Consider the following 16,770-nt stretch of genomic DNA (forward strand, 5'->3'; position numbering starts at 1 on the left):
TGTAATGAAACAAGGTGTATGATTTGTTGAATGTAAAACTGATGGTCTGCCCTGTAAACTTTTGTTCAATGCACAATAAAAACCTTAACAAAACAAAAATGAAAACAAATATGAGAGCCAAAGTGCAACCATGAGTATGGTGGTGATTATGTGCCCTGGAGTTGGTTCCCACTCATAGTGACCCTGCACAGGGTTCCCAAGCCTGTAAGTCTTTACCAAAGCAGAAAGCCTCATCTTTCTCCTGTGGAACCACTGGTAGTTTCGAACTGCTGACCTTGAGACAAGCAGCCCGATTCATAACCATTACACTACCACGTGAATGTAGAGTTCCTCTCAATAACAGATTTAATACATTTAATACTAATGATGAAAAATCATATGAGCTATGGGATGATATCAAGGGCATCATATATAAAGAAATGAGAAGATAATTACAAAAACAAGAAAGGACCAAAATGTATGTCAGAAGAGACTCTGACTTGAATGGAGGAAATGAAGTAAAGCTGAACAAAAAATTTTAAAGGGTGGCTTGAGAAGACAAAGTATTATAATGAAATGTGCAAAGTTCTGGAATTACAAAACCAAATGGAAAGAACACACATGACATTTCTCAAGCTAAATGATGTTAGAAAAAAAATTGAAGTCTTGAGTTATAATACTTTAAAATTCTATGCTAAAAATATTGAACAATGTTGGGAAGCATCAAAAGAAGATAAAGGAACAAATGCACAGAGCCACCCTATTAAAAACTGGATGATGCTCAACCATTTCAGGAGATAGCACATCATGAAGCATATGATGAAGTCCAAGCTTCACTGAAGACACTGGTGAAAAACAAGATTCCAGGAATTGACAGAACACCAATTTAAATGTTTCAACACATACAACTCTAGAAGTGCTCATTTGTTTATGTCAAAAAACATGGAAGACAGCAACCTGGCCAATCAACTAGAAGCAATCCACATGTGTGGCCACTCCAATGAAAGGCGACCCAAAAGAATGTGGAAACTCTGGAACAACATTCTTAATACCACATGTAAGTACAATGTTGGTAAAGCTAATTCAAATATTGTTGTTATGGTGGTGGCTGTGTGCCGCGGAGTCAGTTCCAACTCATAGCGACCCTGTACAGGGTTTTCAAGGCTGTAAATCTTTATGGGAGCAGAGTGTTTCATCTTTCTCCAGCGGAGCAGCTGCTAGTTTTGAACTGCTGACCTTGCAGCTTGTAGCCCGATTTGTAATCATTATGCCACCAGAACTCCTTGTTACAGACAGAAGCAAATTCAAGCCAGGAAATTTCAGGGATCAGCCAGAAGTTCAAGCCAGATTTCAGAAGAGTACATGGACTGACGGATATCACTGCTGATGTCAGATGGATTTTGGATGAAAGCAAAGAATACCAAAAAGATATTTACCTGTGTTTCACTCACTATGGAAAGACATACAACTGTGTGAACCATAAAAAGTTATAGATAACATTGTAAAGAATGGGAATTACAGAACATTTAACTGTGCTCATAGAGAAACTGTACAAACGCCAAGCGACAGTCCATTGAAAAGAATAAGGAGCTACTGTATGGTTTAAAACCAGGAAAGCTATGTGTCAGGGTTGAATCCTTTCATAATAATTAATCAACCTGTATATTGAGCCAATAATCTAAGTTATTTGCTATATAATTAATCAAATAAATAAAGAACGTGGTATCAGAATTGGATGTAGAGTCATTAACAACCTGCAATATGCAGATGACACAACTGTAATTGCTGAAAGCTAAGAGGACTTGAATCAGCAATAATGAAGATGAAAAATTACAGTGTTTAGTATGTATCATACTGCAACATAAAACAAAAATCCTCATAAACGGACCAATAAGCAATATTATGATAAATGAAGACGAGTTAGAAGTTGTCAAGGATTTCATTTTACCTAGATCCACAATCAAAGCCCATGGAAGCAGCAGTTTAAACTTGCATTTGGCAAAATTTGCTACAAATGAACTCTTGAAAGTATTAAAAAGCAAAGATATCACTACGAGGAGTAAGGTGCATCTGACTCAAGACATAGAGTTTATAATCTCCTAGTATGCTCACAACCACCAACTGTCTGTAAGTTTGCTGTATTGTGGTGGTTTGTATGTTACGATCATGCGGGAAGCTATGCCACTGGTATTTTAAATAAAAGCAAGGTCACCTATTGAGGACAGGTTTAAGCAGAACTTCCGGACTAAGTCAGAGTAGAAAGGGCAGATAAACCACTGCTGAATGGCTAACCAATGAAAACCTTACAAATAGCAGCAGAACATATCAGACATAGTGTCAGTAGATGAGCCCCTCAGGAATGAAGGCACTCAAAATACAGCTAGGGAAGAGCTGCCTCCCCAAAGTAGAGTTAACCTTAATGGAGCAAAGCTTCCCAGACCTTCATTTGTTGTTGGTGCACATCTCAAAATCAAAGAGACAGCTGCAAACATTCATTAATAATCAGAATTGGAATGTACGAACTATGAATCTAGGAAAGTTGGGAATCACCCAAAATGATATAGAATACATAAACATCTATGTCCTAGGCAATAGTGGGCAGAAATAGACTAGTATTGGATATTCTGAATAGGACAATTATATGGTTTACTATGCCTGGAATGACAAAGTGAAGAGGAATGGCATCACATTCATCTTCAAGAAGACCATTCCAAGATCTATCTTGAAGTACAATGCCGTCTGTGACAGGATAATACCTAAATACTTACAAGGAAGACCCCTAATACCACTTATTCAAGTTTATGCACCAACCACTAAAGTCAGGGACAATTAAACTGGAAAATGCTACCAACTTCTTCATTTTGAAATTGATCACACATGCAATCAAGATGTATTGATAACTACTGGTGACTGAAATGCAAAGGTTGGAAACAAAGAGGAAGAAGCAGTAGTTGAAAAATATGGCCTTGGTGATAGGAATTATGCTAGTAATTACTTGATAGAATTTTGTAAGAAAAATGATTTGTTCCTTGCAAATACCTTTTATAAACAACATAAAAGACAGCTATACACATGGACCTCATGAGATGGTATACAAAGAAATCAAATTGACTACATCTGTAGAAAGAGACAATGAAAATGATCAATATCATCAGCCTAAAAAAGACTAGGGGCTAACTGGGGAACATATCATTGATCACTCATATGCAAGTTCAGACTCAAGCTAAAGAAAATTAAAACAAGTCAATGAGAGCCTAAATATGATAGATTTCATCTGAAATTACAGACCATCTCAAGAACAGATTTGATGCATTTGACACTAATAACCAAAGACCAGAAGAGCTGTGGGATTACATCAAGAACATCATACAGGAAGAAATCAAAGGGTCATGAAAAAAATAGGAAAGAAATAAAAGACAAAAATGGATATCAGAAGAGACTCTTAACAACTGCAAGAAATGAAGAAGTAAAAGAGCTTAACAGAAAATATAAAAAGGCATCTCAAGAAAACAAAGTAAAGTATTAGAATGAAATGTATGAAAACCTGAAGTTAGAAAACAAAGTAAGAACACACTCAGCACTTATCAAGATGAAGAAAAAAAAAAAAAAAATCAAGCCTCAATTTGCAATATGGAAGGATTCTATGGGCAAAATATTGAATGATGCAGAAAGCATCAAAAGAAGATGGAAGGTATACTGATGCTCAACTATGTAAGAGGTGGCCTGCTGATCAAGAACAATGGTACTGAAGAAAGAAGTCAAAGCTGCACTGAAAGCACTGGTGAAAACAAGACTCTAGGAACTGATGAAATACAAATGAAAATTGTTCAACAAAGTGATGCAGTGCTAGTGTTGCTCACTTATCTATGCCAGAAATCTCAATAACAGCTACCTTACCAACATGCTGATAGAGACCCATACTGTGTCCATTCCAAAAAAAGGTACCCACTGGAATGCAAACAGTGAGCAGTATCATTAATACCACACGCAAGTAAACTGTTAACATAATTCAAAAGCGGTTGCAATAGTATATTGACAAGGAGCTGCCAGAAATGGAAGCTGGATTCAGAAGAGGGCATGGGACTAATGGTATCACTGCTGACATCAGATGGATCTTGGCTGACAGCAGAATATACCAGAAAGATGTTTTATTTGTGATTTGTCTGTGTGAATCATGACAAACTATGGATACCAATGTGAAGAATGGGATTCCAGAAACACTAAATTGTGCTCATGAGGAACCTGTACATATTCCAAGAGGCAGTTGTTTGAACAAACCAAGAGGATACTGAATAGTTTAAAATCAGAAAAGGGTGTGAGCAAGGATAGTATTCTTTCATCATGCCTACTCAATCTGTATGCTGAGCAAATAATCTGAGAAACTACATTATATGAAGAAGAACATGGCATCAGCATTTGAAGAAGACTCAAGAACAATCTGTGATATGCAGATGGCACAATTTTTGCTCACTCAGGTGAATTTCAAATTCTACAGCCTTTGTATGGATTTCACCTCAATCCTCGCAAGTGGCTCAAGAAACATCATCACAGTAAATGAAGAAAAGACTCAAATTGTGAAAGACATCATTTGGCTTGAATCAACTATCACCATTCATGGAAGCAGCAATAAAGAAATCAAAGGGCATATTGCACTGGGCAAATCTGCTGCGCTGCAAAAAAACTTGAAAGGTTTACTTACAAAAAGAAATATTCTTTGAAGTTTACCAGGGGTGGGAGGGAAATGGAAGGTAAGCCACAAACTAAGCTGGTAGACATACAAGTATATTAACTTAATTGAAGGGAAAGGAACTATACAATTAGGGGGAGATCAGCAATAAAGGTAAATATTAAATGCAATAAAGGTAAATACTTCATATACACAATCCTGCAAAAACAGCATTAACTATAATCTATGAGTGGATACACAGATTGACACACAAGTTGAACTGGTGTAGGAAAAAGAACAGGTATACACCCATTAATATATAAAGATTTGACAGGATATTTTTACATATGTGCTGCTATGACATTTCCACATATATGTTGCTAGAATATCCATGAATATAAGCATAGATAGAGCATACAGAAGAAGACTTAACAAAAATTTCTTAGTAAAAACTAAACATCTTGAGGTAACGAGTCGCTAAGCATAGTACTTGAAGATCATAGTCACAGGAGATATAAAGGTCAATTGGCAAAAAACAGTCCATAAATATAATAATCTACATTCAACTCTGATGACTAGCAAATGAGGTCTTTTTTAAAATCGTGGTGAGTGGCCATTTAAGGTGCTACTATTGGTCTCACCCCATTCAGAGCAAAGAAAAGAGAAGAAAATCAAAGACACAAGGAGACAATTAGTCCAAAGTACTCATGGACCATGCAAACTTCAGTCTGAATTACTCTGAAACCAAAAGAACCAGACAGTGTTTGACTACCACTGCTGACAGCTCTGGAAAGGATCACAACAGAATGAATGAGAATGTAGAACAAGACTCTTAGTGGTCTGATAGAGACTGGTGGAACCACAAAGACTATGACCCTTAAATACCTTTCATGCCTAGAACTGAACTCAATTCTGGGACTCGACTTTCAGTCAAAGAGTAAATAGGTCTACAAGGTGAACAGTAATACCCTGGAGTTACGTACTTATTAGAACAACATACTACACTAGATCGTTTCCCAGGGATAAAGCTCAGATGGTAGTAAGAAATAGGAAAGATGGACAAATTGTCAGGATTGAAGAATTGATGCTTTCTAATTATGGTGTTGGCTAAGAAAATTGAAAGTACCAAGTTCAGCCAAAAGAAGTATAGTCAGAATGCTAAGACTTCATCTCTCAGTCTTTGGACATGTTGCCAGGAGAAACCAGCCCCTGCAGAAGGACATCAAACTTGATAAATGGAGAGTTAACAAAAAGATGAAGTCCCAAAGAGATGGATTAACACAGTGGCAGTAACAATGTGCTCAAACATAATACTTGTTAGGAAAGCATAGGATCAAACAGTTTTTCTGTTACTATGAGTCAGAAGCAACACAAATGTATCTAACAACAATATATATGTGAAATCTGGACAATGAATAAGAAAAAGCAAAGAAGAATTGATGCACTTCAATTATGGTATCAACGAATAATACTGAATATACCCTGTACTACCAAAAGAACAAGCAAATCTGTCTTGAAAAAAGTACAGCCAGAATTCTCCTTAGAAGTGAGGATTGTGAGACTTCATCTCACATGGTATAGACGTGTTATCAGTAGGGACCAGTCTGTGGAGAAGAACTTCATGTTTAGTAGAGAAATAACACTAGAGGAAGACTGACGGAGTGATGGCAATAATGAGACAGACTGACATTGGGACTCTAATAATGGACTCAAATATGGCAAAGACAGGATGAGGTAGTGTTTGTTCACTCATACACAGTGCCTCTATGAGTCAGAACTGACTGGACAGCACCTAACAACAAAAGCAAGCATTGTGTGTACAATTCTAAAAATCCATATGCAATTATTCAAAATAATCAAAGAACAAAACAAATCATCAAAGAAAAGAAAACCAAAAGGAACACTAAACTATACAATGGTTGCAGCTCAGAGGTTACCATGAGACTCTTATCTGAAAATACCTACAATCAGTGGCAGCCCTCTTATCCAACTTCAAAGGGATGGTTAATCAAAGCAGGCAATTATAGTGGGGAATCAGAATATCAAAGTATGCATTCACATTTTAAGCACTTTATTTTAGCTCAAAATGTATAAATATTAATTAATTAGCCAAGTTTTTGATGAGAAATCATGGCCTTTTCTTTGACTGACAGGAATCCCAACCTGTTTTCTTGAATAAGTATGATTTTGTACTTCAGTGTCTTTAAATCTACAAGATTCTTGTGATGCAACTGAATGCAGAATACACCTACAACTTTTCTTACTTTGAAGACTTTCTTTTTGCCAAGGAGATTCTATTTCGATTTCTTAGACTTAAGACTCATTTTTTTAATTTTCACTCAGAGCTCATTGGCTTTTTGCATTATCAATTAAATAATGCAAATCTAAGACACTAATGGCCTACACAGACGAGGAAAAAATACAGCTAACGCTGGGTAAGCAAACACTCACTGTGAGAGGAAGTGCAGGACACAGAATAAGAGAAGGGCTTTATGAGATAGAGGTATTTTGGTGTTACACAGAAGAAAGCAAGGGCCCAGACACCATTCAGATACATGTAGGTCACATAGTACATCTCTATTAGAACGAGAACTAACAGGCATTAAGGATAAAAGCACTCTAAGAGTGGTGTCACTCTTAAAACACTTAGAAGAGATGAACATTTCCCCTATTTTTAAAGAAATCAACAGAAAATTAAATACAGAACCACAAGTTCACTTGCATTTATTTCAATCTGTAATTGGCATTAATGTTAGTACTCTTCCCTTCTTTAAGCCCAAAAGCTCATACTATAATTTAGTCCCAATTATTTCAAATCTCTTTCTATAAATATTAAGGACTGTGCTTCAAGAAGGTTTGTTGTTGTTAAGTGCTGTCAAGTCGATTCCGATCCATAGCGACCCAATATAGGGTTTCCGAGGAGCAGCTGGTAAGCTTGAACTGCCGACCTTGTAGAAATATATTTAAATGAGACTTTACTTCAGAAGATAAGTAGTAAAAATGATACAAACTTAATTTTTGTGTCAAGACATGTTTTTTATTCTTTTATGTCAAACTGAAAAAATAAAATAAAATATATATAAGACCAGAACTCTGAAATACTACTAAATCATACCCTAAAAGGCTGCAAAATAATACAATCTAATGAAGGCCTCAAAAATAATTATTTATAGCTGTTATTATAATTTTCCCACACATTTCAAGAAACAAGACTTGAAATTCTAACTATACTTTCCATCATGACATTGTAAGTATAAGATATCATCTAATTAAAGAGGGGGCAGGAGTCCTGAAGGGATGCTACAGGATTATGCTGCGCTGAACTGAAAAGCAGGTTTTTACCACAAGGTAGACGGTTCAAATCCACCAGCTGCTCCTTGGAAACCCTATACAGGGTTGCTATGAGTCATAACTTACTAAACTGCACTTTTAACAACAACAAAAATTAAGGGTGGGAATATACTATTTTTATGGTACAAATCCAATTCCTTTTAGAAACTGCATGGAGAGATTAATAATGAAAATCAAAGGATATAGCTGAGGAATTTGGTGGACCTAAGGAATCTTTGTGTGGTGCTGTAGGATAAACACTGCACTGCTAATCACAAGGGCAGTGATTCAAAACCACCAGTCACTCCTTGAAAACCTTATACAGGATCACTATAAGTCAGGACTGAGTAGACAGCACTTAACAATAACAACAAGGAGGAAACAATAGTAAAACATTAGAAGCCCTTGGGAAGGTAGAAGAGTTTACTTATAGGAGAACCTTGGTTAAGTCAAGTAACAGCAGAAATCTGAACTAGCCCACAAAATATTTAACTCTGTCAAAGAATAACCTCAATATATGAAAGACAGATCCATTAGCCCAGCTCTGCAACGCTGAGAGCACTCTTCTTTCCTAGACAAAGGCAAAACAAAACAAAACAAAACAAAAAAACAACCTAAAAATCAAGAGTACAGGAAAACAGAAGTGAATTATAAATAGCAGAAGAAATGGGCTATATGTGAATGCAAACTGACTCCATCTCCTACCTTCACCTTACAGGTATCAGGGTAACTATACAAGGGATTGTGTGTATTATACAAGGTAATAATGGATGTTAAGCATTAGCATTGCAGAAAACATTGCCAAAACCCTAAATATCTGGAAACATTAACTGGAATTGTGGAGTTAAAATACAGAACTCCAATTTAAGAAGAATAAATGAGTTTCAATAGTGAAAGAGAAGCATCTTTAAAGATTCCAACCTCTTCCCCCCAAAGCATCCTCAACAGAAAGATCAAGCATCAAGCTTCTACTCAAGTACTTTCTACATTATGGTGTTTAGTAAATTGCTAAACATACCTATAAACAAGGCTTTGAATCTGTTGTTTCCAGGTCAGTAGTGGTCAGTGATCAAGGAAGCAAAAGCAGAACTCATTTTTTTTTTTTTAATCTAATTTTTGTAAATATGGTAGAACCATAATGGTAACAGATATAGAGAAAATCGTGTGTCAAAGCCCTGCTAGAAACTTAAATCTGACTCCTAGAAAGTAAGGGCAGCTATGCATAGCAACAACATTTCTTGGCTGTCAAATTTTGAGTAGAAATGGTACCCTGCTCAAAAATGGCTTCACTTTGAATATGTGTCACTCTCCACAGTCCCACCAACAACCTAATCTCATGCCTCAGGTTTCTGAAAGGACTACCTATGCCCCATCGAGTCTCACATTCCAGTTCTTTAAGCCATCATTTTACCCAGCCCAATTACTGTCTGAGAACACACAAATTTTTAAAATTCAGGCATATTTCAGTTTCATTCCATTGGCCATTACTGAACCGGTTCAAAGTACTGCTGGAAAAGTATAAAGCAAGGCTTTAATTAAAGAGATTCCCAAAGCACTAACTGTTCTTACAAAATAAAAGTAAAAATGTTGCAGAAACTAATAATTTCCCCCAAGTAGATCTTGACTGAGGATGCTTTGAATTTTTATGTAATCTTATTAATGCATTTTATTGCTATTAAGTATTCCTGTCTTTTATTAATGTAGTCTTACATTCATCTATGAAGGAGCTCTGGTAGCGTGGTGGTTATGAATTGGGCTGTGAACCGCAAGGTCAGCAGTTCCAAACTACCAGCTGCTCCGCGGGAGAAAGATGAGGCTTTCTACTCCCGTAAAAACTTACAGCCTTGGAAACACTGTACAGGGTCACAATGAGTCGGAACCGACTCCACAGCACTTTACAACATTTATCTATCCATTCAGTCAATGAACTAAATATTTATTAAGCATTTACATGCAAAGCATCCTGCTAGGATGAGAAGATAGTAGCGAACAAAACAAAACTAGCAATTGCCTTTAAAAAGCTTATAAACAGGCAAGGGACTGAGGTTAATTTATAATTAGATGTTCTCACCATTAACATTTCACTATAAAGCACATACTCATGTACGACAGGCAGCAGGGTTTCAGAGAGTCCAAACATTCGTTTTTCAGTGGCCTTACAGCATTTGTCAATGCAGCTGGCAATACCTTTCAGGCTATCAACCAGCTCTTCTTCTGACGCCGACCACAGGACATGAATAGGGCCATATTCTTTCATTTCCTCAAAATATTCTACAAAACAAAGTTAATAACTTCTTCAACTCCCAGACATTTTCAAAATCCCTATATCATAAGACAGTAATAAAAGCCCCTACTTCTTTCATTGTGCATATGTTTGTGTACATGAATGAACACAAGAAAATGGTATCATCCATCATTAAACTGACTAGTCATCCCAGTTAGTCCAGGTTTGTCCTTCAATCGCTACTGTCCAGGAATAATCAATAACAGCATCTACTTTACTCTCATGGTTTGGAAGCTAAATTACATGATCACCATATCTTATCATGGAAGTCTAAATGAGCACTATATAGGTTCGGACACAAATCTGACATGTCTGCTAGGACTCTAGGTTCAATATTACTAGGATAAGACTACATCTCTTATTTCTTTTAATGTCTCTGCTCTATCCTTTCTCAATATGTCTGTCCTCTCTATTTATTCTCTGAGTTTCTTCACTTTTTATGATATCCTTCTCACCATTTTTTCCATAAATGGCAATTATAGAAGCATTAAGATCACTGTAAAGTTAGTGATTACTGTTACTCTAAATGTTTTATTTACAAGTATTACTTCCATTGTTCCCACCTAAAAACCCTATAGGGTCGCTATTGATGCAACGATAGTAAATTAATAATCTCTACAGAGTAGGCATTACTTACTATCCCTAATGGAGAAAATAAAGGGCTTCCCCATTCCCAAGAAGTAGAACAGAGGTATTAATTCTATTCTCCTTACTTTAAGCTTAACAATCTGCACACCATGAATCCTTAACTGCTTTCTAGGCTATTATTTATTTACTTGTTTATTTGTTTGTTTGGTATATTTATTCATATGTTTAGAAGCTCTCCTTTAGGGATTACATAATTTTGCTTTTATTTCTCTAAAATACTATATTTCGGTTGACAAATTTCTTTAATTTCAGCACAATGCTGTGTGGATAACGAAAGGTTTTATAACTTCTATCTATTATCCTATTCTCCAAGGACAAGGTCCCAGGTTCCACTTGGGTAAATGAAAAAGAGAAGCTTGTACAGCAAGCAGTCCTTGGCCTACCAAGAGGACAGCCTCTTGACAGGCTATATGCCAAAAGGCTACATATCATAGGGCATGCACGATGAGTCTAAAGAACTATTCCTGTGTGAATCAACATAAAGAGACTTAAACCTTTTGAAAGTGCATTTATAATTCTTACTTGTAAGTATGAATACCTCAAGCGCATGTTTTAATTAAAGACCTGCTTGCTGAGGACACCTTTATTCTAGATTTCTCTCCTGAGCTCTCCAATCATGTATAGATATGCTGCTATTATCGTGGGTCACTGAGTTGGCTCTGATTCACCGGCCCCATGTAAGGTTTCCAAGGTTGTAAATCTTCACTAGATCAGAAAGCCTCATCTTTCTCCAGTGGAGCAGCTTAAATCACCAACCTAGTGGTTAGCAGTCCAGTTCTTATCCTACCAGTCCAGCTCCACCAGTGCCCCCAATATAAATATGTTGTTGTTATTAAGTGCCATCAAGTCAGCTCCTATTCAAAGCAACCCTGTATAAAATTTCTTAAGAGTGACTAGCAGGTTTGAGCCAATAACCTTGTGGTTAACAGTTCAGTGCTTTTCCTATAGCACCACACCAGGAACACAATATAAAGACACAATTCTGCCTACCATACAAAAGAAGTGCCTAGGTGGTGCAAATGGTTAAGCACTTGACTACTGGCCAAAACATTGGCAGTTAGAACCCATCCAGAGGTACCCTGAAAGACATGACTAGTGATCTGCTTCTAAAAAGTCATAGCCGTGAAAACTCTAACATACATTACTAGAAGGGATTCCTAACTAGTCTCTTTTCATTCTTTCATAGTAAATAGACACGTAAGCTTCTTAGCTAGCATACCAAATCCTTTATCCACTTGCCTCTCCAAGTTTAACTCCTGATTCTCTGCCGTATACATTTTGATTCAAGTCAAAATACTTGCTCGTCAGCTGGGGACTTTAGACACAGAGAGGGAGAGGGGCTGTGTGCTGACAACTGGGAGGCAGGCTTGTAGTGTACACCCTTTGGTTGGTTGATGACGCATGGAGGGGATCGTAACCATGGCAATGAAATGATATACAATAGGATGAATGTAAAACTAATGTTCTCCCATGTAAATTATCACACATTTCACTATAAAAATTTTTTAAAAAACTTGCTCATTATAATTTTGTATCTCTGTGAGATATTGCACTAGATAACAAGGTCAGTTTGAAGTGCAAGGTCGGCAGTTCAAATCCACCAGCCACTCCTCAGAGTCACTATCAGTTGAAACCAAATCAAAGGCACTTAACAACATGAAAACATTATGCATTCTATTGTAATTGCTCACATAACTCACATGGCTTCATAAAACAGGGACTAAGTCTTCTTATTTTTATATCCCAAAGCCTGATACATAATGTGCTAAATAAATATTTTCATATCGATGAAAGAATGAATAAGTGATTAATGAAAGATGAATCAATGCTTGCTAAGCCATTTATTAAAAAATTTGGAGTACATTTAAAAATATGACTATTTCCACAGGTTTTTTTGTTTGGTTTTGTTTTTGTTTTGCTTTCACAGTATCAACATTCAATGATAGATTTTTTAAGTCTAGGAATTGATTAGTGGTCTTATTTTGGATCCAATATTCATACAAAAGCAATAAACTTCTTCTAACATGTGTATAAGTACAATGATATAGTCAATTACTTACTACTCATTAAGGTTGGCCAAAATCTGATATATTGCTCTAAATTATATGATCATAATTTTAAAAGTTTCTATGTTCTAGACCTGCTTGCTGAAGTTCTAGTAAGTGGAAAACATAAAGAAATAAAAAATTTGAAAAGAAAATATTAGGTGTCACCCAATAAAAGTATTAAGTCCTGGTGGGGATAGAGGATCAGCACTGAACTGCTAACTACAAAGTCAGCAGTTCAAAACCACCAGTCACTCTGAAACCCTACACAGGGTCGCTAAGAGACAAACACGACTTGATGGCACTTAACAACAGCAACAATGAAAGTATTAGACTTAATAACCTTACACTACTGGTGTGGCACTGTAGGATAAAGTATGGGTTCACAAGTCAAGGAATAGCCACTCTTCGGAAACCTTATATAATGTCGCTATGAGTCAGCATTTACCCAGCAGTGCTTAAGAATAACAGCAACACAAAATCCAGTTGTCCTTTTGAGAACTTCATAATTAGTGCAGCCTTTCAAAAATTTTAGGAGCTCTGGTAGTGCAGTGGGTTGTGAGCTGGGCTACTAACCTAAAGGTCAGCTGTTCGAATCTACCAGACACTCAATTGGAGACAGATGAGCCTTTCTGCTCCCGTGAAGATTTACAGCCTCAGAAACCCTATACAGGGTCGCTACGAGTTGCAACTGACTTCATGGCACATAAACTCCAAGATTAAATACTGTATTTTAAAACCATTCCCTTACTCAAGTCAATATGATATTCTATCAAAATCCTGTGTCAAGAATTTCCAGAAGTCTCTTTGAATTACTATCCCACCGAACTTCAAATCAAGAATCTACATAAAAAATTTAGACTCACAGAAACTAGTTAAAAGAATTAGCTGCTTCAGATTTTGAACAACTGGCAAATCAAAGTGCAAACAAAACAAATTTATTGTTTAAAATAAATTATACTGTCACCATACACCACAATTTTAATGCAATGTACAGAAATGGAAGATGAAAAGGGCAAAGTAGAGGAAGCTGTAACAATTCTCTGTATTATTTTCTCTCTATCAAGACAACATATTAGTACTCCAAAAAATTATGAAGAAAAACATGATATCAGTATTGGAGGAAGTATTTTCCTAACACCATACCAAATCTTACGCTCATTCATTTTATTTTTTCAATATGAAACAAATCTCAATTAATCACCTACTGTGTGCTATCCTATTGAGATACTAGGGAGTAGATACTAGATATTACTATTTCTAGACAGTAAAATTAAAGTTGTCCCTTATTTATCTTCATGAACCTTATTTTACTGGAGGATAGACAATAAACAAGTCATTAACGTAGGGCCTTTTGTTTGTTTTTAAGTAGCTCTTCATCTATAACACCAACTTTTATCAGAACATATATTAATAATGGCTGTTGTTGTTACATGCCATTGAGTCTGTTCCAACTAATAGCGAACCTGTATAGGGTTTGTTAGGAGTCACTGGTGTGTTTGAAATGCCAACCTTGTGGTTCATAGTCCAGTGCTAATCCTATAGTACCACACTAAGAGTAAGCTAAAAAATAACAACACACACAAATCAACAAAAAAGCTCTGCCTGTTTTAAAAGCAGAAAAATGTACAATTATGTTGTTGTTAGTTTCCAACAAGTCGGCACTGACTCATAGCAGCACTATGCAAAACAGAACAAAACATTGCCCAGTCCCGCACCAATCTAACATTCATTGCTACGTTTGAGCCCATTGTTGCTGTGATTGTGCCAATCCACCTTGTGGGGGTCTTCCTCTTTTTCTCTGACTGTCCAACTTTCCAAATATAATAATATTCTCCAGGCACCAGTCCTTGCTGATAGTATGCCCAAGAATGAAAGACAAGGTCTCGGTATCCTGACTTTCAAGGAACATTCTGGCTCTACTTCTTCCAAAACAGACTGGTTTGTTCTTTTGGGAGTCCATGGTTACTTTTAATATTCTCCTCCAACACCATAACTCAAATGTATCAGGTCTTCCACAGTTTTCCATATTCACAGTCCAACTTTCATAGGCATATGAGTTTATTGAAAATACCATGGCTTGGGTCAGGAGCAACTAAATCCTTAAATGGACATCTGTGCTCGTCAACACTTTAAAGAGGTCTTGTGCAGCAGATTTGCCTATTGCAATATGTTGTTTGATTTCCTCACTGCTGCTTCCATGAGTGTTGATGGTGGATCCAAGCAAAAGGAAGTCTTGGATTTTTTCAAACATTTCTCCATTATAAGGATGTTGTTTATTGAACCAGTGGTGAAGATTTTTGTTTTCTTTACATCGAGGTGCAACCCTAGAAGAAGCTTTGGTCTTCAATCTTCATCAGTAAGTATTTTAAGTCTTCTTCGCGTTCAGCAAGCAAGGTTGTATCATCTGTATATCACAGGTTGTTAATGAGATTTCCTCCAATACTGATATCATGTTTTTCTTCATAAAATCCAGCTTCTTAGACTATTTACTCAGCATACAGACTAAATAAATATGGTAAAATAATACAACTCTAGCACACAACTTTACTAATTTTAACCACTTGGTATTCCCTTGTTCTGTTAGAACAAATGCATCTTGACCTATGTAGTTTTCTCATGAGCACAGTATAGTGTTCCAGAATACTTATTCTCTGCAATGCTGTCCATAGCTGGTCATGAGCCACACAATGGAAGCCTCAGCATAGTCAAAATAGCACAGGTAAACATCTTACTGGCATTTTATGCTTTCAGCCAAGATTCATCTGATGTTAGCAATGATATCCTCATTCCATGTCCTCGTCTGAATCTGGCTTGAACCTCTTGACATTCTCTGGCAATGTACGATTGCAGCCATTTTTGAATTATCTTCAGTAAAATTTTGCTTGCGTGAGATATTAACGGTATTGTACTATGGTTTCTGCATTCTGTTGAGTCACCTCTCTTTGGAATGGGCACAGTTATGGATCTCTTCCAGACAGTTGGCCAGGTAGTTGTCTTCCAAATTTCTTGGCATAGATGAATGAGGGCCTCCAGTGGTGCATCAGTTTGTTGAAAGATTTCAATTTGTATTCTGTCTATTTCAGGTACCTATTCTTTGCCAATGTCTTCACTTCACCCTGGGCTTCTTCCTTCAGTATCAATGGCTCTTAAATATATGCTCTGTCTTGAAATGTCTGAAATGTTGAATATCAACCATTTATTTTTGGTATAGTGACTCTGTATATTCCTTCCATCTTCTTTTGTTGCTTTCTGCATCATTCAATATTTTGCCCATAGAATCCTTCAATATTTCAAGTCGAAGCTTGAATTTTTCTTCAATTCCTTCAGCTTGAAACATGCTGAAAGTGTTCAGGTCTGTGCACATTTCATTATAATATTTGATTGTGTCATCTTGAACCGACCTTTGAAATTTTCTACTCTGCTTTTTTTGCTTCCTCATTTCTTCCATTTACTTTAGCATCTTCACACTGGATAGCAAGTTCCAGAGTCTCTTCTGACATTCATTTTGGTCTTTTCCTTCTTTCTTGTCTTCTTAATGACCTTTGCTTTCTTTTTGTATAATGTTGTTGATTTCATCCAAAAGTGCTTCTGGTCTTCAGTACTTAGAGTCTATCACATCAAATATGTTCTTCAGATCATCCTTAAGTTCAGGTGGGATATGTTCAAGGTCATATGTTGGCTCCCATGGACTAGTTTTCACTTTTTTCACCTTCAATCTGAGCTCACATAAGGTCTGTTTCAGTCTGACTCTGGTTTTTTTTTTTTTTTTTTTTTTTTGTGGCTGGTGATATGGTGCTTCCATACTGTCTTTTTTG

The 16,770-nt window shown here is 36.5% G+C and overlaps 1 protein-coding gene across 1 annotated transcript in view; it reads right to left on the reverse strand.

Annotated features, from left to right (window-relative positions):
• Nucleotides 1-16,770, reverse strand: part of SNX7 (sorting nexin 7) — a 127,738-nt gene that overhangs the window by 58,268 nt on the left and 52,700 nt on the right. Inside the window, exon 6 of the mRNA XM_006830929.1 lies at nucleotides 10,047-10,246. Within this exon, the coding sequence (XP_006830992.1) occupies nucleotides 10,047-10,246 (200 nt within the window). The remainder of the gene's footprint in view (nucleotides 1-10,046; nucleotides 10,247-16,770) is intronic.

The sequence above is a fragment of the Chrysochloris asiatica genome, unplaced genomic scaffold (genome assembly GCF_000296735.1).
Source record: "Chrysochloris asiatica unplaced genomic scaffold, ChrAsi1.0 scaffold00002, whole genome shotgun sequence".
NCBI classification, from domain to species: domain Eukaryota; kingdom Metazoa; phylum Chordata; class Mammalia; order Afrosoricida; family Chrysochloridae; genus Chrysochloris; species Chrysochloris asiatica.